This window comes from Myotis myotis, unplaced genomic scaffold (assembly GCF_014108235.1).
Source record: "Myotis myotis isolate mMyoMyo1 unplaced genomic scaffold, mMyoMyo1.p scaffold_m19_p_19, whole genome shotgun sequence".
NCBI lineage: Eukaryota > Metazoa > Chordata > Mammalia > Chiroptera > Vespertilionidae > Myotis > Myotis myotis.
The window spans coordinates 6,797,314-6,820,428 of NW_023416323.1; the positions used below are offsets into that span (position 1 = coordinate 6,797,314).

The 23,115-nt window shown below is 50.4% G+C and overlaps 2 protein-coding genes across 2 annotated transcripts; both read right to left on the reverse strand.

Annotated features, from left to right (window-relative positions):
• Positions 1 to 11,808: 11,808 nt before the first annotated feature.
• Positions 11,809 to 13,706, reverse strand: LOC118674673 (interferon lambda-3-like). Its single transcript, XM_036346728.1, has 6 exons — positions 13,548 to 13,706; positions 13,265 to 13,446; positions 12,647 to 12,724; positions 12,259 to 12,402; positions 12,073 to 12,156; positions 11,809 to 11,985 (listed from the first exon to the last, which is right to left on the reverse strand). The coding sequence occupies exons 1-6, from the start codon at positions 13,555 to 13,557 to the stop codon at positions 11,887 to 11,889; spliced, it is 597 nt and encodes a 198-aa protein (XP_036202621.1). The 5' UTR covers positions 13,558 to 13,706; the 3' UTR covers positions 11,809 to 11,886.
• A 6,057-nt stretch (positions 13,707 to 19,763) lies between these two features.
• Positions 19,764 to 21,212, reverse strand: LOC118674223 (interferon lambda-4-like). The gene is made up of 5 exons (XM_036345712.1): positions 21,045 to 21,212; positions 20,571 to 20,642; positions 20,340 to 20,483; positions 20,036 to 20,110; positions 19,764 to 19,862 (listed from the first exon to the last, which is right to left on the reverse strand). The coding sequence occupies exons 1-5, from the start codon at positions 21,210 to 21,212 to the stop codon at positions 19,764 to 19,766; spliced, it is 558 nt and encodes a 185-aa protein (XP_036201605.1).
• Positions 21,213 to 23,115: the final 1,903 nt, after the last annotated feature.

The following is a 23,115-nucleotide window of genomic DNA, read 5'->3' on the forward strand; positions in this document are numbered from 1 at the left end:
GGGAGGTTGTGATGCCACCCTCAGTCACGTTCAGGGTAGGGCCAATTGGGGGGTTGGGGCACTGTCCCCTGTCACACTCAAGGCAGGGTTGATGGGGAGGTTGTGGTGCTACCCCCTGTCATGCACAGAGCAGGGCCAATCAGGGGGTTGGGGCGCTGCCCCCGTCACCCACAGAGCAGGGCCCATCAGGGGGTTGGGGCTCCGCCACTCTCACACTCAGGGCAGGGCTGATGGGGAGGTTATGGCTCTACCCCGTCACACACAGAGCAGGGCCCGTGTGTGTGTGTGGGGGGTGTTAGGGAGCTCCCTCCTATCAGGCATAGAGAAGGGCGGATAGGGAGGTTGGGGCCCCACCCCCTGTCACACACAGAGCCGCAGGGCGATCAGGGGGTTTGGGCGCTGCCCCCTGTCACGCTGATCCCAGTGCCGGGAGGCATATTACCCTTTTACTATATAGGGTAGAGGCCTGGTGCATGGGTGGGGCCGGCTGGTTTGCCCTGAAGGGTGTCCTGGATCAGGGTGGGGGTCCCCACTGGGGTGCCTGGCCAGTCTGGGTGAGGGGCTGAGGGCTGTTTTCAGGCTGGGAGTGACTGAAGTTCCCAACTGCTCCTTTTTTTCTTTTTTTTTTTTTATTCTGGGCCAGCTTTACCTTGAGGCTTGGCTCCAGCTCTTAGGCCTCCGCAGCTGAAAGTAGGTTTCTGGCCTTTGCTTACAATGTTGTGAATCTGCTGGCTGAAGTCCGGTGGTATTTGTTACAATGTTTCTTAAACTGCCCGCTCAGAGGCCTGCAGCCGCAGGCGGGGAACGTTGGTTTCCTCCAACGATCCTCCGTCACTGAGGCAAGCAAGCCTCATGTTAGTTTTAAGCTGCCTGGCTGCCGGCTGCCATCTTGGCTGACAGTTAATTTGCATATCTCGCTGATTAGCCAATGAAAAGGGTAGCGGTCGTACGCCAATTACCATGTTTCTCTTTTATTAGTGTAGATATGCATTACCCATGCATGCAGACAATAGGTGGTAAAGGCCTGGTGTGGGGCAGGATCTGGGTGGAGGAGGGCAAATGGGGAGCATCTGTAATACTCTCAACAAAGATATTAAAAAAAAAAAAGAAAATACAAAAATAAAAAAGAAAGCTTATTTGAAAGAATCCTGAAAAAAAAAAATAAATAAACAAGCAGAACAAAAACAGACCCATAGATAGAGAGAGCATTTTTACCATTGTCAGATGGAAGGGGGTTTGGGGGATGGGTGAAAAAGGTGAAGGAATTTAGGAGTACAAATTAGTTATAGCCCATGGACACAGACAATAGACAGAGGAAGACCTGGGATGGGGTGGGAGATTGGTGGAGGGACGCAAAGGAGGGAAATGGGGACATGTGTAATACTCTCAACAACAAAATAAATTTTAAAAAATGGTTAAAAATAAAGATAGTCATGTGGATATAAAGTATGGCATAGGCAATATAGTTAGTTATTGCAATAATTATGAATAGTGTCTGATAGGTAAAAAATAAACATTAGGTTGGTGATCATTTTGTAAGCTATATAAATGTCTGATCACTATGCTGTACACCTGAAACTAATATAATATAATATTGTATGTCAACTATAATTTTAAAATAAAAAAACAAAACACACCAATACCATTTCTGTCTGACACCCAGTGAGGAAGGAGAATTCGGCCAACAACCTGGATGAGTTTAGAAATGGATTCTTTCCCAGAGCTTACAGTAGGGAAGGCAGCCCCTGACAACCTCTGATTTGGGCCTTATGAGAGCCTAAGCAGAGGACCTACTTGACCCCATTCAAATTGCTCCTGTACAGAAACTAAACTAATAAATTTGTGTTTTAAATTACTTAATTTGTGGTGACTTATTAAGGCAGCAACAGAAAACTAATAAAATAAGAGGAAAAAACCCCCAAAGGTAGACATTCACCTTGCCTGGTGGTCTCCATTTATCTTACTGTCAACTGGTTGAGGAAGGATTGGCCCAGACTGAGAAATTTCTGGGGCCAGGGTGGGCCAACCTGGCATAAGTCCTGACAGTCTGATCTCACTTGTGTTCCTATAAATGCAGTTGTGCATGATATAGCCCCTTTCTGGCCTATTTTAGGAGTAAGTTACTCGGCAAGGAAGGGAAGGATGGAAAAGTTGCAAAGTAACCTGGGGAACTTAAGGGGCTGCTAAATATATTTATTATTCTGCTTGTGGTGATATTTTCACAGATATATTCATATGTCAAAAATGATCAAACTGTACACTTAAATATGTGCAGTTTATTATATGTCAATTATATGCCAAATCAACTATGTATAGAAATAGACAAGGTTAAGACACGAAAAGCCAAACCATAGATGGGAAGAAAATATTTGCAAAACAATGATCAGATAAAGTCTTTTTACCCAGAATATAAAGGTATATTTTAAAACTTGCAACTCAATAATAAGACAAAAAACCACACCAATAACAATGAGCAAAACTTTTGAACAGAAACTTCATCAAGGAAGATATATAGATTGCAACTAGCAATATGAAACCATGCTCATCATCATTAATCATTAGGGAAATGCGAATTAAAATTATGAGAAACCATTATTCACCCACCTGAATGTCTATAATTAGAAAGATTGAAAATGGCAAGTCCTGGAGCTTGAGAATAACTGGACTGGGAGCTCTGTGAGGGCAGGACCTGGGCTCTCCTGGTTACACTGTGCCCCACTGCCACCCAGTTCAGGGCCTGACACAGAGAAGGTACTCAGTAAATGTTTATTGAATAAACAGACCAAATACTTTCAGAGGCCTTTAAAAATCATTTTAAAATATATTTATTGATTCTAGAGAGAGAGGAAGGGAAGGGGAGAGAGAGGGAAACATCAATTTGTTGTTCCACTTACTTATGCATTCATTAGTTGATTTTCGTATTGACCAGGTATTGAACCCTCTGACCAGTTATTGAACCCTCAGCCTTGGGATATGGGGATGATGTTCTAACCAATTGAACTACCCAGCCAGGGCACAGAGGACATGTCTTTCTTTTTTAAAAAAATATATGTTTTTATTGATTTTTTTTAGAGAGAGAGGATGGGAGAGGGAGAGAGATAGAAACATCCACGAGAGAAACATCCATCAGGTGCCTCCCGCACGCCCCCTACTGGGGATGGAGCCCAAACCCAGGCATGTGCCCTGACCTGGAATCAAAGGAACCTCTTCATGCATGGGCCAATGCTCAACTACTGAGCCACCCCAGCCAGGACTCAGAACTCATTTCTTGATAACTGGGGTCCCAGGGCACTTGGATCCCCTCTCCTAAGGGATCCCCTGAGATAATGTCTCACTTCAGGAGTGATGGCCTCACAATAGTTGCTGATTAATTCCTTCATCTATTAATTGTATATTCCTGACATTCTACAGAGCTCAGGCCTGGGTCTTTTATAATGGAATCCAATGTGACCCACTGTTTCAGTTCTCTGAGAGCTCAGAGTCCATACACTCCGTAAAATGTTGGGCACAAAGTACATAGGAGGAACGGTGGACATGACTTACTGGTGGGGCCATTGAAGGCCTCTCAGAGGAGTAGGTGATAACATTAGTTCTAAAAGAATGGAGAGAAATATGGGAAGCTTTGTGAGGACAGGAGAGCTCTGTCTTACCATCACTGTATCTCCAGTGACCTGCACAGAGACAGACAAAAACTGATAAATATTTACATAAAAGAAGTACACTATTTTGATATGAGGCCCTTCTATTTTCACACAGAAAGCATGTCTGTGTCAAGTCACCAGACAAAGGCAAAGCATGTCTTCATCTGTAAGTAACTGAAAATTCTGTCTCACCTGGCTCAAGCATTAAAAAAATACATTTTGGCCCTACTCGGTTTGACTCAGTGGATAGAGCGCCGGCCTGTGGACTGAAGAGTCGCAGGTTCAATTCGGGTCAAGGGAATGTTCCTCGGTCACAGGTTCCTCCTCAGCTTGGGTCCTGTTTCTCTCATATTGATATTTCGCTCTGTCTTTCCCTCTCTCTTCCACTCTCTCTAAAAATCAATGGAAAAATATCTTTGGATGAGGATACAAAAAACGATTTGTCACAAGGAGTCTTTTTTTATTTTTATCGATTATTATTTTTTAAAAATATGTTTTATTGATTTTTTACAGAGAGGAAGGGAGAGGGATAGAGAGTTAGAAACGTCGATCAGCTTCCTCCTGCACACCCCCCACTGGGAATGTGCCTGCAACCAAGGTACATTGACTGGAATCGAACCTGGGACCCTTGAGTCCGCAGGCCGATGCTCTATCCACTGAACCAAACCAGTTAGGACAAGGAGTCTTAAATTTAGGTGCTCTGGAGGGAGGATAGTGCATTTTAGAAGATGGAGGAAGTAAGGAGAGCTTCAATCCCTTCTACCTCTCAGATCTGCTTGTTCTCAGACCCTCGTGGTCCCAAGATGGCTGCTGAAGTTCCAGGCATCATATGAAGACACACTAGTCATCAAGAAAAGTCCTCTAGGAGCACCAAGATGGCGGCATAGGTTAACGCCGGAGTTTGCTGCTTTGAACAACTACTTCAAAAGTGAAACCAAAAAACGGAAGGGACATCACCCAGAACCACAGGAACGCTGGCTGAGTGGAAGTCCTACAACTAGGAGGAAAGAGAAACGCGTATGGACACTCAGAGGAGGCGCAGTGCTGAAGTCAAGTTCTGAGGTGCGGAGTGCGCGGAGCGGGCTGGCGGCTGAGGGCGCGGTTGGCGTTTTCAATCGGGAGGGAGTCGCAGACTCTGAGCTCCAGATACGGGCGAGTCTTTAGGGACCCAGACTCAAACGGGAGAAGCGAGACTGTCTGGCTTCGGTCAGAGCGAGTGCAACTTTCTCTCCGAGCTTTGCAGCGGGTGCTGGGACTCAGAGAGGCAGAGCCCCTGGGGACAGGACTAAGAGCCGCCATAACTGCTCTCTCCGGCCCACCCTGTTGATCCTGTGCGACCCGCCCCGCCCAAGCCCTGCACACAGGCATTTGCCGGATAGCCTCAGGCAAAGGCTAGATTAGCACCTCCCTAGAGGACAGAAGTTCTCTCACTGCTGACACAGCTGATTCTCATAGCCACTTGGCCTGGAGGTCAAACCCTCCCTGGAATTAGCTACAACAATCAAGATTTAACTATAAGACTGCGAACAAAGACCATTAGGGGGTGCACCAAGGAAGCATAACAAAATGCGGAGACAAAGAAACAGGACAAAATTGTCAATGGAAGATATAGAGTTCAGAACCACACTTTTAAGGTCTCTCAAGAACTGTTTAGAAGCCGCCGATAAACTTAATGAGATCTACAAGAAAACTAATGAGACCCTCGATCTTATATTGGGGAACCAACTAGAAATTAAGCATACACGGACTGAAATAACGAATATTATACAGACTCCCGACAGCAGACCAGAGGAGCGCAAGAATCAAGTCAATGATTTGAAATGCGAGGAAGCAAAAAACACCCAACCGGAAAAGCAAAATGAAAAAAGAATCCAAAAATGCGAGGATAGTGTCAGGAGCCTCTGGGACAGCTTCAAGCGTACCAACATCAGAATTATAGGGGTGCCAGAAGATGAGAGAGAGCAAGATATTGAAAACCTATTTGAAGAAATAATGACAGAAAACTTCCCCCACCTGGTGAAAGAAATGGACTTACAGGTCCAAGAAGCGCGGAGAACCCCAAACAAAAGGAATCCAAAGAGGACCACACCAAGACACATCATAATTAAAATGCCAAGAGCAAAAGACAAAGAGAGAATCTTAAAAACAGCAAGAGAAAGAAACTCAGTTACCTACAAGGGAATACCCATACGACTGTCAGCTGATTTCTCAACAGAAACTTTGCAGGCCAGAAGGGAGTGGCAAGAAATATTCAAAGTGATGAATACCAAGAACCTACAACCAAGATTACTTTATCCAGCAAAGCTATCATTCAGAATTGAAGGTCAGATAAAGAGCTTCACAGATAAGGAAAAGCTAAAGGAGTTCATCACCACCAAACCAGGATTATATGAAATGCTGAAAGGTATCCTTTAAGAAGAGGAAGAGGAAGAGGAAGAAAAAGGTAAAGATACAAATTATGAACAACAAATATGCATCTATCAACAAGTGAATCTAAGAATCAAGTGAATAAATAATCTGATGAGCAGAATGAACTGTTGATTATAATAGAATCAGGGACATAGAAAGGGAATGGACTGACTATTCCTGGGGGGGAAAGGGGTGTGGGAGATGCGGGAAGAGACTGGACAAAAATCGTGCACCTATGGATGAGGACAGTGGGTGGGGGGTGAGGGCAGAGGGTGGGGCGGGAACTGGGAGGAGGGGAGTTATGGGGGGAAAAAAAGAGGAACAAATGTAATAATCTGAACAATAAAGATTTAATTAAAAAAAATAAAATAAAAATAAAAAAATTAAAAAATTGGGAAAAAAAAAAAAAAGAAAAGTCCTCTGAAAGTATTTCATTTATTTATTCAATAAACATCTACTGAGTACCTGCTCTGTGCCAGGCCCTGAACTGCATGGCAGTGGACACAGTGTAACCAAGAGAGCCCAGGTCCTGCCCTCACAGAGCTCCCAGTCCAGTTGCTCTTAAACTTGAGCACGTGTTATTTTCAATCTTTTATTTCCTTTTTCATCTCAACCTTTATCCACCTCGAAGATTTTCTAAGAACAGCTCAAGTAAAGCCATAGTCTGCTACTTACAGCAAGGAGGCCCACAGTTCTGAGAGAGACCCCCCCAAGTTCGCCCAACGTGAAACAGGGAGCCAGTGGGCACCATGGGCCCTTGCTTATCTCTAACTCCAGGTCTGGGTCAACAGGGTGGGTTTCTTCAAAACCCTGCTTACTGCACCCGGTAAATGTTCATGTAAGAAACATCGGAACCTGTAGAGGATTTTAATGAGTTTATTTGAGCCAAACTGGCCACATATGTTGGGGAGCAAGATCTCAAATGCTCCCTCTATCTTACCAATTTTAGCCATTTAAGTGGGTGAGTGATGGTGTCTCCTGTTAACAACCAGGAAACCTGTCTTGAGAGTGGTGGGTTGGTGCTGAACATACATTTCAACTTCCCTCTTGTCTGCCTTCCTGCATGCAGGGGCCGAAAAGCTGAAAACTATATTTCTCAGACTCCCCTGCAGTTAGGATCTGCCATACATTTTGGTTCTTCCAATCCGATGCACTCACACATTTGACTGGTGGACATGGGGTGGAGGCCATGCTTCTGGCTCCACCATTGTGGAAGCATCTACTTTCCCCTTGTGATCTTTCTGATTAGAGCAGTTTCCTGATGGCTGTCGTCCCATCATTGTGACAAATTCCTGGTTGTGCTGCCTTCCTGATCATGGCAGTGGAAGCCAATTCCTAAGTAAGCAGTCAAGATCCTGAGTATATTTTCTTTAAATTGATTTCACAGAGGAAGGGAGAAGGGGAGAGAGAGATAGAAACATCAATGGTGGGAAAGAATCATTGATCAGCTGCCTCCTGCATGCCCCCTACTGGGGATAGAGCCGTCAACTCAGGCATATGCCCTGACTGGGAATCAAATCTTGACCTCCTGGTTCATAGGTTGACCCTCAATCACTGAGCCACACCAGCTGGGCCTGAGTATATTTTCTTAAAGTTCCACTTAGTCCTTATCACTAAAAAAGAGGTGGGCCATTGAAAATCCCAGGTTTATGGTCTGGCTCTGAAGTGGCACTTAAATGGTCAACACAGAGTCTATTTGTTCAACCTTTCTGACACTTCTATAAGTCACATAACACTGTATAATAAATCCCTTTCTGCAAAAATGAGCTAGAATGGGTCCTGGTCTCTGTAATGATCTGGGTAAATTTGTCATGGTTAATGTAACAAATTACCACAAACTGTTGCATAAAACAACAGAAATTTATTCTCTCAGTCTGGAGACCAGAAGTCTGCGATCAGTATCAGTGGGTTAAAATCAAGGTGTCAGCAGGGCCATGCTCCCTCTGGAAGCTTTGGGGGGAACCTATTCCTTGTCGCTTCCATATTCTGGTGGCTATTGGAACTCCTTGGCGTATGGCACATCACTCCAGTCTTTGCTCCTCCTCCTCTTTGTATATGATCTCCCTCTATCTCTCTTTTATAATTAGGACACTGGAAATAGTATTTAGGGCCCCACCCTGATAATCCAGGATAATCTCATACTAAAATCTTTAATGTAATCACATTAAAAAGACCTTTTTTTTTTTTTTGCAAATAAGGTCACATTTACATGTTCCATGGATGAGGACATGGCTATCTTTTGGAGAGCATTTTCAGCCTGCCACACAAATAGACACAAAACCTTTCTTAGAACTCCTAACTCCACAGTTGACTCTGGATATCAGAGTTTGGGGGCTGCGAGGTCAGTCGGAAATTGAGAGGAGAGAGCCCATTATGGAGGGAACCCCAGAGAAAGAGGATCAAATTCAATCTCCTGAAAGAAAAAGTAAGCTCTCAACACAGGACTCTGTAGCCACTGCACATGTCCCAGATACTGACGGCAAAGCGAGCTGGCTGCTAGCACTTCTGTCATTCAGCAAGAAAGGAGACAGGTGACGAGGAGGGCATGGCATGTCCTTTAAAGGAACAACTCAAAAGGGGCTCAGGTCACTTTCACTCGTGTGTATGGGCCACAACTTAGTGCCACAGGTGCAGGGACGGTGAAGAATGTTGTTTTAGTGGAACACTCTTGAATCCACTTCAAGTCCGGGGTCCTCCAAGTGAAGGAAGAAGAGGAGAAGAGGCACAGAGAGCGCTGGCTGGAGTCTCTGCCACTCCGGCTTTGTGGGCGGTCACATGATTGTGTGGTGACTGGAGCTGTGGCGCCCCCATTTCGGTCATGAGGGGAGACAGTACTAATACACTGAGGATGGAGCACCAGCCAGAGATAAAGAGCCTGGACCCACTATGGCAGCCTGTCCTCTAGGGCAGCACTGTTCAAATCCAAATATTATGTGAGCCACGTGTGTCATTTAACATTTTCTAGCAGCCACATTTCATAAGTGAAGAGAAATGTGTGAAATTACTTTTACATATATTTTATTTGACCCAATATATTCAAAATATTATTGTTTCAACATGTAATCAACATGAAACGTATTATTAGTGAGATTTTACTTTTTTACAGTGGATAAAAATTCTGTACATCCATCTATTTCTTAGCTTTGTCCATTGAGAGTGGGTAGAAGCAACAATATTCCTGTCACAATCAGCCCTCCTAGCACCCAGATCACGATTTTTTAATACTGTCTCCACGAAGAGGAACCAGAGCTCCTTGAAGAAAAGGCTGGTTACAGAGCTGAGGCAGGAATAGTACAAGGTGAGCCTGCAACATCTTATTCCAGAAAGCAAGAGGTGCTCAAAGGATGAGGGGACACACGGAAAGGGCTTAGGAGCCATCTTGAAAGGGTTCCCATTGGCCTAATTGAGGACAGTTCGAGCATCAACTGAAGTTATAGCAAAGAATTATAATGCACTGAATGAAATAAGAATTCAGTAGTCCATGCTGTTATAAATCAACTAGAGGCACGGTGCACAAAAATTTGTGCACTCGGGGGGGGATCCCTCAGCCCGACCTGTGCCCTCTCGCAGTCTGGGACCTCTTGGGGGATGACCACCTGCTGGCTTAGGCCTGCTCCCTAGGGGATTGGGCCTAAGCTGGCAGTCAGACATACCCCTGGCAGCCCAGGAGCTCTCGGGGGATGTCCCCTTGCAAGCAGGGACCAGGCCTAAGCTGCAGTTGGACATTCTTAGTACTGCTAAGGAGGCTGGAGAGGCTTCCACCACCACTGCTGTACTAGCAGCCATCAGCCTGGCTTGTGGCTGAGCAGAGCTCCCCCTGTGGGAGTGCACTAACCACCAGGGGGAAGCTCCTGCATTGAGCATCTGCCTCCTGGTGGTCAGTGTGTGTCATAGTGACCAGTCATTCCCAGTTGTTCTGCTGTTAGGGTCAATTTGCATATTACCCTTTTATTATATGGGAGTGCCTGGCCAGTCTGGGTGAGGGGCTGAGGGCTGTTTTTCAGGCTGGACACAGCCCCTTCAGGGTAGGGGTTCCCCCTGGGGTGCCCGGCCAGTCTGTTAGAGGGGCTGAGGGCTGTTTGCAGGCTGCCCATGGCCCCCAGCCACCCAAGTTCCCAGTGGAAGCTGGCTGGAAGCAGGTATCTGGGATTTATTTGTCTTCGATAATTGAAACTTTGTTGCCATGAGCGGAGACCACAGCTGGCTCAGGGCAGGCGGGAAGCTTGGCTTCCTCCATCGCCCGGACAACCAAGCCTCCTGCTTGCTCCAGCAACGTGGCTGCTGGCCGCCATCTTGGTTGGGTTAATTTGCATATAGTTGCTCTGAATGGCTGTGGGGTGGCTTGGGGTGTAGTGAAGGTATGGTCACTTAGCATCTTTGTCTTTTATTAGTGTAGATTAGCAAATACATGCATGACAGAGGTGAGCACAGCTCTTCCTAAGAGTAGAATGCCAATGAATAATGCAAGAAGCAGGATGAAGTTATTTGATAACTGACATAATATTAACATTCAGGCTATGGGCTCTGAGCACCCGTATATCCCCCTCTGTCCGAGACCCTTTGACACCATCAATGGACGCTAAAATGAATGAGTTGCAGTTTGAAAACTAACAGGTATTTGCATAGTCTCAAAGTCGCTCCACATATTTATTATAAAGAGAAAAATAGTATTTTTACAGAGGAGAAACTTGGCAGGCACCATCTAAACATTTTTTTAAAATAAAATCTATTCCAATTCCAGGGTCTATTTTATACGTAGAGCACAGCTCAACCTGCACTAGCGACATTTCAGTGCTGAGCTCCATGTGGCCTGTGGAGCAGGTTCAATAATGTAGCTCTAAATGGACCCTGCTGTCTACACTTCTCATCACATGCAATGATAAGTGTTGTTATAAGGCACTTTTATTTCATGTGATTTACATATAACAGAAGGCATCTAAGTGATCCACTCACATACCCACAAAGAAACCACACACGCACACAATCACTCACGTTCTGTGGTGGGAGAATAGTGGCCCCAACGCCCAGCCCAAACCCTGGAACCGTGAATCTCTTATGTGACCTGGCAAAAGGACCTCGCAGAGGTAACTGAGCTTTATAGATGTGAAAAGAGAGAGGTTGTCCTGGATTATCCCCAAGAGCCGTGTCTAAACACCGAGTCCTTAAAAGCAGAGAACTTGCTCCAGCTGAAGGCAGAACAGAAATGTGGCGGAAGGAGCAGTCAGAGGGATTCCAGGCGCGAGAAGGATGTGACCCGTGGCTGCAGGCTCTGAGATGTAGGCCCATGTGCGAGGACCAGTGAGAGGCTGGCAGGAGCTGGGGATGGACTGACACTTTCTGCCAGCGGGAACGGGAACCTCAGTGTTACCACAGCAGGGAAGAGAATTCTGCCAACAGCTTGACTGAGTTTGGAGGAGGACCCTTTCTCCCAAGGCCTCCCTAGCAGAATCCCAGGAGCCACACTTGGACTTCAGCCCTGTGAGACCCCTGGCAGAGAAATAGGCTGGCCACCCAGAGCTCTCATCTAGGAGCTGTGAGATACTAAACTTGTGTGGTCTGAAGATGCTAATTTTGGGAAACCTTGTAATGGCGGCGGGAGAAAACTAATCCGCACAATCATACCCACAGCCCCACAGCACAGGAAACATCGTTTTCTTATCATTTATTTGAACAATTCTTACAAAAAGTAGAAAAATAAATATTTTATCGGGTCTGAGTTTGACAATTCACACACATAAATACATAAATAGTGGTTGGGTGGCAATAAATTAAGAAACGTGAGGGATGCATAAATAAAACCCAAGATGCTGGGACAGGAGGCAGGTGGGCCTGAGGGTCACACACACAGGTCTCCATCAGCGACACATCTCAGGTCACCGACGAGGAGGTGGAAGAGGTTGGATACGACAGAAGCTTCAAGGCAGCCACGGGATTCCTGTGGAGAGGAAAGGACAGGTCAGTGGCCGTTCATCATCTGGGCCCCAACTTGTCCCCAGAAACTGGTCCTGCCCCAGTCACTCACCTTCTTCTCAGCCTCCTGGAGGCGGCGCAGCCATTGGCGGAGGCGGCCCCGGGGCCTGGGGCCTGCTGTGGACTGAGCTGGGACCTGTGGGCAAAGGAGGGTGGTGAGTGAACAGGGTCTCAGACACACGGGGACATACGGGTGGTCAGAGCCCACAGACGTGGTCTGGGAGCCCAGAGCACTCACACAGGCCTGAAGCTTGGAGTGGATGTGGCGCAGCATGTGAAGGGGCTGATCCAGGAGGTCCCCCAGGGTCGAGTTAGCCACGGTCTCCAGGACCTTCAGTGTCAGGGCCAGCTCAGCCTCCAAGGCCACAGGGCGCTCCCACACCTGAGCAGGGAGACAGACAGGTGAGAGTGAACAGGTGAGGAGGGTGGAGGGAGGAACAGGTGAGGGCAGGAGACAGGAGAGAGGGAAGGTCAATGTGAGCAGGTGAGGAGAAGAGGTCAGGTGGATTGCTGGGGAGGGCAAAGACACAGAGAACAGTGAGAAGGAGAAGGTGAAGGGGCCACCTAAGAAGCCAGAGGAGCGGGGCCGGGTGAGGGCAGGGCTGGGCCTGAGTCTCCCAACTCACCTGCAGCTGCCTCAGGTCCCAGGTCCTGGGGAATGGGCGGGAGCTGCAGCTCTGGATCCTCAGCAGGAGGGACTCTTCCTGGAGAGCAAGGGCAGAGGTCAGCCACAGCTGGGGGGCTGGAGGTTGACCCCGCAGTGGGCTTGGAGGATGGCTAGCAACAGGAGCAGGGGGCTAATGTCCTAAAGCAGCGGTTCTCAACCTGTGGTCCCAGCCCCTTTGGTGGTCAAACGATCCTTTCACAGGGGTCGTCTAAGACCATCGGAAAACACCTATATAATTACATATTGTTTTTGTGATTTATCACTATGCTTTAATTATGTTCATTTTATAACAATGAAATTGGGAGTCACCACAGCATGAGGAACTGTATTAAAGGGTCACGACATTAGGAAGGTTTAGAACCACTGTCCTAAAGGATGGTAGAGGCATCTCCAGTGCAGAAGAGCAAGAGTCAGCCCCCAAAGCAAGAGCAGGAGGTAGACCATGTGCGAAGGGTGGAGGTTAGCCCAGGGAAGGAAGGGTACAGGCCCACCTTTAGCCAAATGGGGCTGTGGCCCACAGAGGGAAGGGTGGAGGGTAGCCCACAGCATGGGGGTGGGGAGAGGAAGGAAGACTCACCAAGGCGTCCTTGGCCCTCCTGAAGGCTTTCATCTCTTGTGGGGGCAGAGACTTGAACTGGGCCATGTTGCAGCCCCTTGCACCCAGGAGGGTCGGGAGGGGCGTGGTGACGGGAACTGCTCCTGTGCTGGTCAGCACCGTGGTCATCAGCATCAGCACCAGCGCACAACACACAGCCAAGTCTGTGTTAGGGAAGGATGGGCAGATGAGGGGACAGAGTGTCAGGGGCTGTCGGTGGGGGCTGTGGCAAGTGAGGGTCATGGACAATGATGTGGAGGCTCACCCAGCTTCATCCTGGTCTCTGGTCTGGTCTCTATTCCAAGTGGGGACCCAAGTGTCCTCTCAGAGGCTGTCTCCTGGGTCTCACTCAGCCTTGTGTGGTGCCTCTGGCCTCAGTCTCCTTTTCTGGGTCTCAGCCCGCTGCTCGGTCTGTGTGCCCGAACTTCCAGTTAGGCAGCGATGCAATACCTCACTGAGCTCCAAGGTGCAGCTTTTAGCCTGCACAGGCGGGCAATCCCAGCTGATGTAGGAAAATGGAAACACACCTGCCACTAGGGGAGGCCCCAGGCTGGGAAAGCCCATGCAGGGCGGGGCCGTGAGCCAAGTGAAACAGAAAGTGACACACACTCAGGCTCACCTACAGAAGGTGAGGTCCCAAGAGGAATCTCAGGATAAGGGCAGCCTCAGCCCCACAAAGAGGGGTTGCCTTTCTGCAGGACACCCCCGGGCAGGGAGAGGAGGAGGAAAGCACCTTCAGGGGTGTTGCAACTTCTGAGAGGAGGAAGGAGGCTCTCAAGGGAGGAGAGAAGACAAAGGGAGAAGGCTATGGGAGGATGGGGGGCAGGGGGACTGGGACGGGGGAGTGTGTATGGGAGAATGGGCAACACAAAGCAGCCCAGAGTTAAGAGATCAGCTCTTCCCTCCCTTCCCCCACCAGGGGGTGTGAAAGAAGGGGAGGAGAGGAGCTTGACAAACAAACATCTTTAATTGTCCAGACACTGAGGGACCCAGGGATAGGAGTCTCTGCTAGGGAATCCGGGTGTAGCCAAGGACTTCAAGGGATCCTGTCAGTGTGACAAATGCCTTCATTCATTCATCAAGTATTACCCAGCCCCTACTTTGTTTCAGGCACTGCTCAACCTGCCAGGATCAGAGCATTGAAAAGATATCCCATAAAACAACACTTGTCGGAGCTTTTTAAAAAACAACAACTTTACTGTATTGATCTTTACAGAGGGAGAGGGAGAGGGAGAGGGAGATGGAGAGGGAGAGGGAGAGGGAGAGGGAGAGGGAGATGGAGACGGAGAGGGAGAGAGAGAGATCAATGTGAAAGTGAAACATTGATCGGTGGCTTCCTGCACGTGTCCTGACTGGGAAGAGAACCCAAAACCTGGGCATGTCCTCTAACCAGGAATTGAACCAGTGACCTTTCACAGGGGAGGACGATCCAACCCCTGAGTCACACCAGCCAGGGCTCCTGAGTCTTTTTACTAGAGGAGAGTAGGGGAGGGGTAAGCATTCACTGTATATTACATCAGGTAACAGAAAATGAAAGCACAAAAGTGAGGTGACAGCAGAATGTAGGAGGGGGCTGCACTGAATGAGGCCAGAAAAGTCACATTTGAGCAAAAACATAAAGTGAGAAGTGAGGGAGTGAACGATGTGAAGATCTTAAAGGAAAAAAAGACATCCCCACCCATGATCTGGGAGTACTTTATGCCTCACTCTATCACGGAGGCTTTGCCACAATGTAGTATTGAACCCATGATAACATCAGGGGCACAATATAGTTTGCCTACATCTATATATACTTGAGGCCCAGTGCACAAATTTGTGCATGAGTGGGGTCCAGCCAGCCTTCCCTGATTGGGGTGGTGGGGGCCAAATGAGGTCAAGGCTGGCCAGGGGGAGGAGCCGTGGGCAGTTGGCCAGCCCTGCCCCTGGTCGAACTCCTTGTGGAACTCTAGGTGGAGAGGAGGATTTGCATATTAAGCTTTTATTATCTATATATATAAAGAGCCAGAGGCCGTCACATCCGAAAAAACCAAATGGATAATGGAACAGGCTGAGTGGGGCAACAGGCTGGCAGGGGTGATAGTGAGGGATGACCAAACGACTGAGCAGCAGGCTACGTTGGGTGATCAGGCAGGCAGAGGGATGGTGAGGGATGACCAAATGACTGAACAAGCAAGCTGCGTGGGGCAACCATGCCAACAGAGGGGACAATGAGGGGTGACCAGGCTGGCAGAGGGGGGCAGTGAGGGGCGTTCAGGCTGGCAGGCAGGTGAGCAGTTAGGAGCCAGTGGTCCGGATTGTGAGAGGGATGTCCGACTGCTGGTTTAGACCTGATCCATCATCAGACCTAAACCGGCAGTTGTACATCCCTCGAGGGGTCCCAGTTTAGAGAGGGTGCAGGCTGAGCTGATGGGACCCCACCTTACATGAATTTCTTGCACCAGGCCTCTAGTATAGGATAAAAGCCTAAGCAGCCCTTACAACCGAATGACCAGAATGATCGGAATGACCAGTCAACCAGTCACTATGACAAGCACTAACCACCAGGGGGCAGCTCCTGTGTTGACTGTCTGCCCACAGGTGGTTAGTACACTCCCACAGTCACTCTCCCACAGCTGACCAACCTTCCCTGTTCCCTCCCCCTGTTCCTACCTCTGGCCGGCAGGCCCCTATTGGGACTGGGTGAGATGGCCCTATTCAGCCCTGATCAATGGCCAGGCCTAGGAATCTCACCATGCACAAATTCATGCACCAGGCCTCTATTTTTAAATATAAATAACATTGATAGAGTGAGTGAGAAGCTTAGTGTTGTGATGTATTTTAAAAATAGTCTCTGGCCCAGCCTGTGTAGCTCAGTGGTTGATGTCCACCTATTAACCAAGAGGTCAGGGTTGGATCCCTACTCAGGGCACATACCCCGATTGTGTGCTCAGTCCCCAGTAGGGGGTGTGCAGGAGGCAGCTGGTCAATGATTCTCTCTCACCACTGACTCTTCTATCTCTCTCCCTCTCCCTTCCACTCTCTCAAATCAATTAAAAATATTTTATTTTTGTTTTTTATACTAGTATATTTGTATTGATTTCAGAGAGGGAGATAGAGCTAGAAACATCAATGAGAGAGAAACACTGATTGGCTGCCTCCTGCACTCCCCCAACTGGTATTCCAGCCCCCAATCTGGACATGTGCCCATTACCAGAATTGAACCCAGGACCCCCCAGTCTGCAGGCCAATGCTCAATCCAGAGCATGGACCATGGAACTAAATGGTCTGGGATTCAAACCTGGCTCTATCCTCACCTGCTGTGTGACCTTGACAAGGAGCCCTGCAGTTGGCAGCAAAGCTCTCCAGCCCACAGGCTTGGACAAATAAAGAAGTGCAATCACTTGTGTATTGAGGTGTGTGTGGTTATTTAATAGAGACCATCCTATGGCCTCCACTGGAAGCTGAATAAATGCTACTTCAATGAACACAACTCGTCCGCAAAGGAAGGATGATAATGCCATGATATAGATGAGGAAACTGAGGCCACAGAAGTAATTTGCGCAGTCACACCATGATTAAGAGGCAGGGTCAGAGTTGCACTCAAGTCACTTGATTGCCCTGGCTAAGCATTTTTAACTGAAAGTGCCGCTCAGAGTGATCACAGGGGAACAACAAGTGTAAATGCAAGAATCCTATCTAATAATAGACAAACATGGTAATTAACCGTACCTCCAACACGCTTCCCATAGGCTAATCAGGGTGATATGCAAATTAACTGCCAACCAAGATGGCGGCCGACAGCCAGGCAGCTGAAGCAAACAGGAGGCTTGCTTGCTCCAGTGACGGAGGAAGCCAAGGTTCCTTGCCTGCCGCTGCCGGCCTCTGAGCTTGCACTCTAAGAAACAATGTTGCAAGTATAGAAGCTAAACAATCCCCAGAAACCTGCTTTGAGCCAGCCGGGCTTCAGCCAGCAGGACCGCAACATTGTTTCAATTATAGAACAAACCCAGATACCTGCTTTCAGCAGCTGAGGTCTCAGAGCTGCAGCAGAGCCTCAGAGCTAAAGCCGGCTCTCAGCTCCAGTGACAGCCACAGAAGGTAAATAAATCCAAGAATAAAAAAAGAAAAAGAAAAAAAGGAGAGGTTGGGAGCTTCAGTCGCCCACCAGCCTGAAAACAGCCCTCAGCCCCTCACCCAGACTGGCCAGGAACCCCAGTGGGTATTCCCCACCCTGAAGGGGGTGTGACCAGCTGCAAACAGCCATCATGCCCTCCTCCAGGCTGGCCAGGCACCCAAGCGGGACCCCCACCCTGAAGCAACAAGATGGCAGCTAATTTGCATACTGAAGGCGGGCAGCAGCGGGCAAGGCTGTCCGCTGTCCTGGGACCCTGATCTGTGACCCTGCCGGGAGGGGGCAGTGCTTGAGGCTGTCCACAGTCCGGGACCCGGATCTATGACCTGCTGGGCGGGGGGCAGAGCTTGAGGCTGTCCACTGGATCAAGACACGGATCTGTGACCCTGCCAGGCTGGGGGGAGTGCTTGAGGCTGTCCATGGTCCCGGGACCCGGATCCGTGACCCTTCCCGGTGGGGCGGCAGCTCGCACAGCGGCGGATTGGCCAGGATTGGGCAGGGCAAGACGTCTGGCTTCCGCCCAGCCCCAGTCACTCTGGGCAGGTGAACAGTGCAGAGAGCCTCTGGACAGGGGAGAAGGGCCGGCGGAGGGCGGCCTGTACTCCCCACATGGCGGTGGTGACAGCTGTGAGCACGCCAAGCGGAGCCTGCAGGCTGAGCTGAAGTAGCGCCTGCAGGCCATCAGTGCCCAGGAGTGGCTGCGCAAGATCTGTCTCCTGGCCCAGAAGGTGCAGGATCGCAGGGACAGCCACCATGGCGGGCCAGACTGACCTCCTCCTGGCCGCACCACGGGGGTTTGCGAATCTGCAAAGCCAGAGGTCTCTGGTATGCACATCCCCGCCTGGCGTGTGAACATCCCCCAGCACACTGTCACCCTCCCGCACCTGCAACAGTTGCAAACCAAGGCATGCACAAGTTCCCCCCGCCTCTCCACCGCACTTCCATCAACCCAGCATGCCTAACACCCCCACAGGATGTGCACACATCCCCTCTGATGTGCTCACGTCCTTTGGAGAGTGTCTGGGTGTTCTGGGTGTTGAGGGTGGGCGCCTGTGAGATGACAGCGAGAGGGTGGAGTGGTGATGCTCTCTTCCCACGGAGGCCAGTGCAGCTACGAGATCACCTCTAGGGGGTTAATACAGGTGCTGAGGCGGGAGCAGATGCAGACAGACACACCTGGTGGGCGCGGGCGGCCCTCGCTGAGATGCCTTCCGTCAGCATTCAAGATCAAGAACCCAGAGGCAGAGAGGAATTCCGTCCTCTCAGTGAGACAGTGGTATAGTCGGGGCGACTGTAGAGGAGGAATGTGCACTTTGGGTGCCAGCACCCGTGAGCGAAGGATGCCCTGACTGAGCTGCGCTTGCTTGGGGCCTAGCGCACTCCTGCCGGGCAGCGGGTGACAGGACGTGCTTTTCTGAATTAATGAGAGAAAATGTTGATATTCCTGCTGCCCACGAAGGTGGAAAGTGAAGTGGGGAGACATGTGGGGAGTGAGCGAGGTTCCCTATCTGCTGTTGGTTTCTTTCACCACTGACTAGAGATATATAGGGTGTCCCCCCAAAATGTATACACACTTTGAATACCTACTAATTCCAATGGTTTTAAGCATAAGAAAGAAACAACAATGGAGCTGTTATCTGTTAAAAGTGTGGGCACAAACAGGAAGTTGGACATTCCCTGAGGGGGTCTCAGATTGCAGAAGGTGAAGGCCAGACTGAGGGGCCCCTTTCCTCCCACCCCTACCCCAGTGCACGAATTTCATGCACCAGGCTACTAGTATTTAATAACGAAAGACAGAGTAGCCCATTACTCAGGGATTTCACAAATACAAAAGAAACAAGGGTGACAGAATCCAAAATTCTGCAGTCACCTAAGGACTTCGGGCGCTGTCACTGCCTCATTCCTGAGGGACCAGGCCTCTCCACTGGAGAGCTGCAGGAGTCACAGATTCATAGAATCTCATAGGAGACGCTGAAGGCTCAAATCAGGGCGTGGGAACTGTCATGGAGACTCGGTCCTGGGCTGCTGGTACCCAGAGAAGTAGAGCCACGCCCATGGTACGTGGGGTCAGCGTCCCCTGTGGACTCAGGACTCAAGTCTCTTCCTGCCACACAAGGCCCCTGGCGGGTCTTCGGGCAATGCCTTCCACAGACATGTCCCTGCTTCCAGGGGACGCGCTGTCCTCTCCGGAAATGTCCCCGCACTTCACGGTGCGCTCAGCGCAGCCATCGAGGGGAGGCCAGCGGCGGCGGCAGAGTCTCCTGAGCGCGGGCGCCCACTGGCTGGAGACCTGCCTGGACCAGCGGGCAGCACAGAGCCCCGACCTAAGCCGCCCGCCTGCAGAGCCGCGGGTCCCGCCTCGCACTCGGGTCAGAGGCAAGGCCCTGAGAGCGCCGCCAGCTTCAGGTCCCACGTGGGCAGGCGCAGGAGGTTGAAGATGATGGTGGCTTCATGGCACCGAGGCGAGTCCTGGAACCCGGGAAGGAAGCGAAGCGGGGCTGAGGCAGCGATTTCCTCATCGAGGGACCCTCGGTTCCTGGCCGCTCCACCACACGTGACCCCCCACCGCTCCCCCCCCCCACCGCACCCCCGCACCCAGCCCCACCCCTGCGGGCTACCGGCTCCGCTCCCGCGCCACTCACAGCTCTCCGCCTTTGGGGACGCCTCCTGGGTGCCCGCGGGGACTTCCTTGAGGAACCTGGCCGCACCAGCTCGAGCTGGAGGGGGCACAGGAGGTAAACCAAGGCGGCGAAGGGACCCAGTCTCCCACCGACTCAGCCCACGAGCCTCCCAGCCCAGCCCTGCGGACACCAGCGGGACGCGAATTGTGTGTGGACGGGTTGGGGCTCCGCGAGACAGATGGGACCCGGGCGACCTAGCTGAGGGGCCGGAGAGCGCAGAGCAGGCGGGTGCGGGGTGCAGGAGCCGGGCGCGGGGGGCACTCACGCAGGCCACCACGTCCCTCCTCGCGGACGCCAGCAGCTCCAGGGTTGGGGCGACGCCTGGAAACAGCTCGGGGCTGGGCAGGCTGCTCAGCACGGCCTGGGCGTCCGAGAGGCCCCGGGCCACCAGGCGGAGCCGTGCGCACGACTGCGGGGACTTGGCGGAGTTAGAGGCGCCGCGACCGCCGCCCTGTGCCCCCCCAAACCCCACCCCACGCCGACCCGCGGGCCTCACCCAGGGCAGCGGGGGAACCCTCCGTGGGCGGAAGGAGCAGTTCCGCGGCCTCCAGCTCAGCATCTCTTCCTCCTGGGCGGGACAATGGTGGGGCTGAGGCTGCGCCCCTCGCCTGAGCCCTGAAGTGCGGGGAAGTCGGGGATTCATGCCTGTGACCCGACTGTGGTGCGGGATGGTCGTGCGTACTGTGCACGGAGCCTCAGAGCTCCCCGAGGACGAGAACGGGAAAGGGGAATGAAATGCACCCCTTGCGGACGCTGCACCCCGACGTGAGCCGGGTCCGCCCGGGGCGCCCTTTTGTGATTGGCACCAAGGTGCTCTCTGTGCTTAGGATGCAGCTGGTCAGAATTCAGACCTGAGATCCGAGATGCGCCTGTGTGACCCTAGGATGCCAGGGCCCTCGTGATAGGGACCAGGATCCCGACACTGGTGGGACCAGCGTCCCCTGGGACTGGGGGTCTGGGCATCACTCACGTAGTGGTCCCTCAGCGCCTTGACCGCCTCCAGCGCCCTGGGATCCAACCAACGGTAGTGAGAGAGGGAGCAGCGCCTGGGTTCGGTCACAGCGGGGTCCGCCACCACTTTCACTGTCACCAAGACCCACAGCCCCATGGACACCGCGGCTGCACCACTGGGCCTCATCTCTGCTCCTGCACAAAGCCAGGGACGTCGGCCAGTCCGAGGGAAGGCCCCGGGTCCAGCCCCTGCCTCCTGTTAGACTGGCAGGGGGACCGATGTAAGGGGGTGGCTACGACCCCTCCTACCCTCAGGCTCTCTCCCCTCACTGCTCACCTGCAATGTGCCCTCCGTGCTGGAGCTGGGCTTGCCTTCCTCTGTCCCCTGCCAGCTGTCCAGAGTGTTGTCAACCTTTGACAGTGGTGTCTGCACCTCCATGGCCGCTTTTATGCTCCTGACTGAGGAATGGTGAGCCGCTGGGCTTCCCCGTTCAGGTTAAGTTTTCGGAACATCAGCGCTGGACGCTGGCCCACTGGGATGCTGGCTTAGGCCTGAGGACTTTGCCTGCCTGTCCCAGGGTGCCAGCAATGGCTCTGGTCCCACTCTTTGTCACCAGTTCTCCTCTCACTCTCATGTAGACTCTCTTTTCATCAACCTCCTTGTCCTTTTCTTTGTTTAATATAATAATGAGTCCTTATTAGTGCTTACTGTGTAATGGGTGCTGTTCTAAGTAATTGATACAGATATCTCCTTTAAGTATCAAAAAGGGACCCTCCAAATGATGTTCATTGATTACTTCTGTTTTATGGATGAGAGAACTGAGGCACAGTGACGTGAAGGAACTTTGCCAGTCACTGTGAGTGTCAGAGGGAGAATTTGCATGCACATGCTGCCCAGCTTCAAAACTTGTTCTCTTTGCCGTATTTTCTCCTAAATACCTGGTTCAACCTTCCTCTATATGTGTCTTCATCTCATTCTATCTCTCTGCCTTCCCTCTGCATGTGACTCCTGTTTTGTCTTGTCTCTTCTTCCCACTCTGCCTCTGTCTTTGTCTGCTCCATCTCTCTCATTCCTCTTTCAACAAATAACCAGGCCAGGGTCTCTCTGTCTCTCTCCGTTTGTCTGTCTGTGTCAATCTCCTATTTTAGTTTAAAAATAAAATCCTACTTTATCCAGATGTGAGATGAAGGGAGAGAATTGCGTGAAGTTATAGGTGGGTTTTTTTTCTCCTTTGGGAGATAAACCAAGGAGGCAAAGGGACCCAGTCTCCCACCGACTCAGCCCACGAGCCTCCCAGCCCAGCCCTGCGGACACCAGCCCTGCGGACACCAGCCCTGAGGACACCAGGGGGAACACGAATTGTGTCTGGACAGGTTGGGGCTCCGCGAGACAGATGGGACCCGGGTGACCTTCATACAAAAAGTTACAACTTGGAGAATTAAAGGAAGTCCTCAGTAAACCTCCTTGGAGGTCATTCTTTTGAACAATTAGTAGCTATTACTCCTCTTTCCCCCTTTTATGAGCAATTTCTGCCAAAATGGAACCAGGCTGTGGAGTGTGGTTGCCTGCTTTTCATGTCTCATTTGCATTCACCAGATCTTTATTATGTTGTATCAGTTAGGATCCCCAGCAGAAAAACGATGGCCCAGTCCATTTAGGATAACTTGAGGTGGGTTTAATACCAGGAGTATTTACAAAGGGATTGGATAGTGAAGGGGAAGGCCTTGGGGCCTTCTGGGAGGAGGTCTGTCATCCCCAGGCCTGAAGGAAGGGGAGAGGGGAGGGAGCAATATTTTTATTCTCTTAATAGTGTCCTTCAGAGAATTGAAGATTTACATTTGAATGAAGTCCTATTCATAATTTTCTTTCTTTCATGGATTATGCATTTGATGTATCTAAAGTCATCACCAAGCAAGCCCAAGGTGCCCTCATTTTTCCCTCTGCCATATTCTAGTTTTATAGTTTTGCACTTTACATTTAGGCCCATGATACATTTTGAGTTAATTTTCATGAAACGTATAAGGTCTGTATCCAGATTCATGTTCTGTGCAGGTGAATGTCCTGTTGTTTCAATACCATTTGTTGAGAA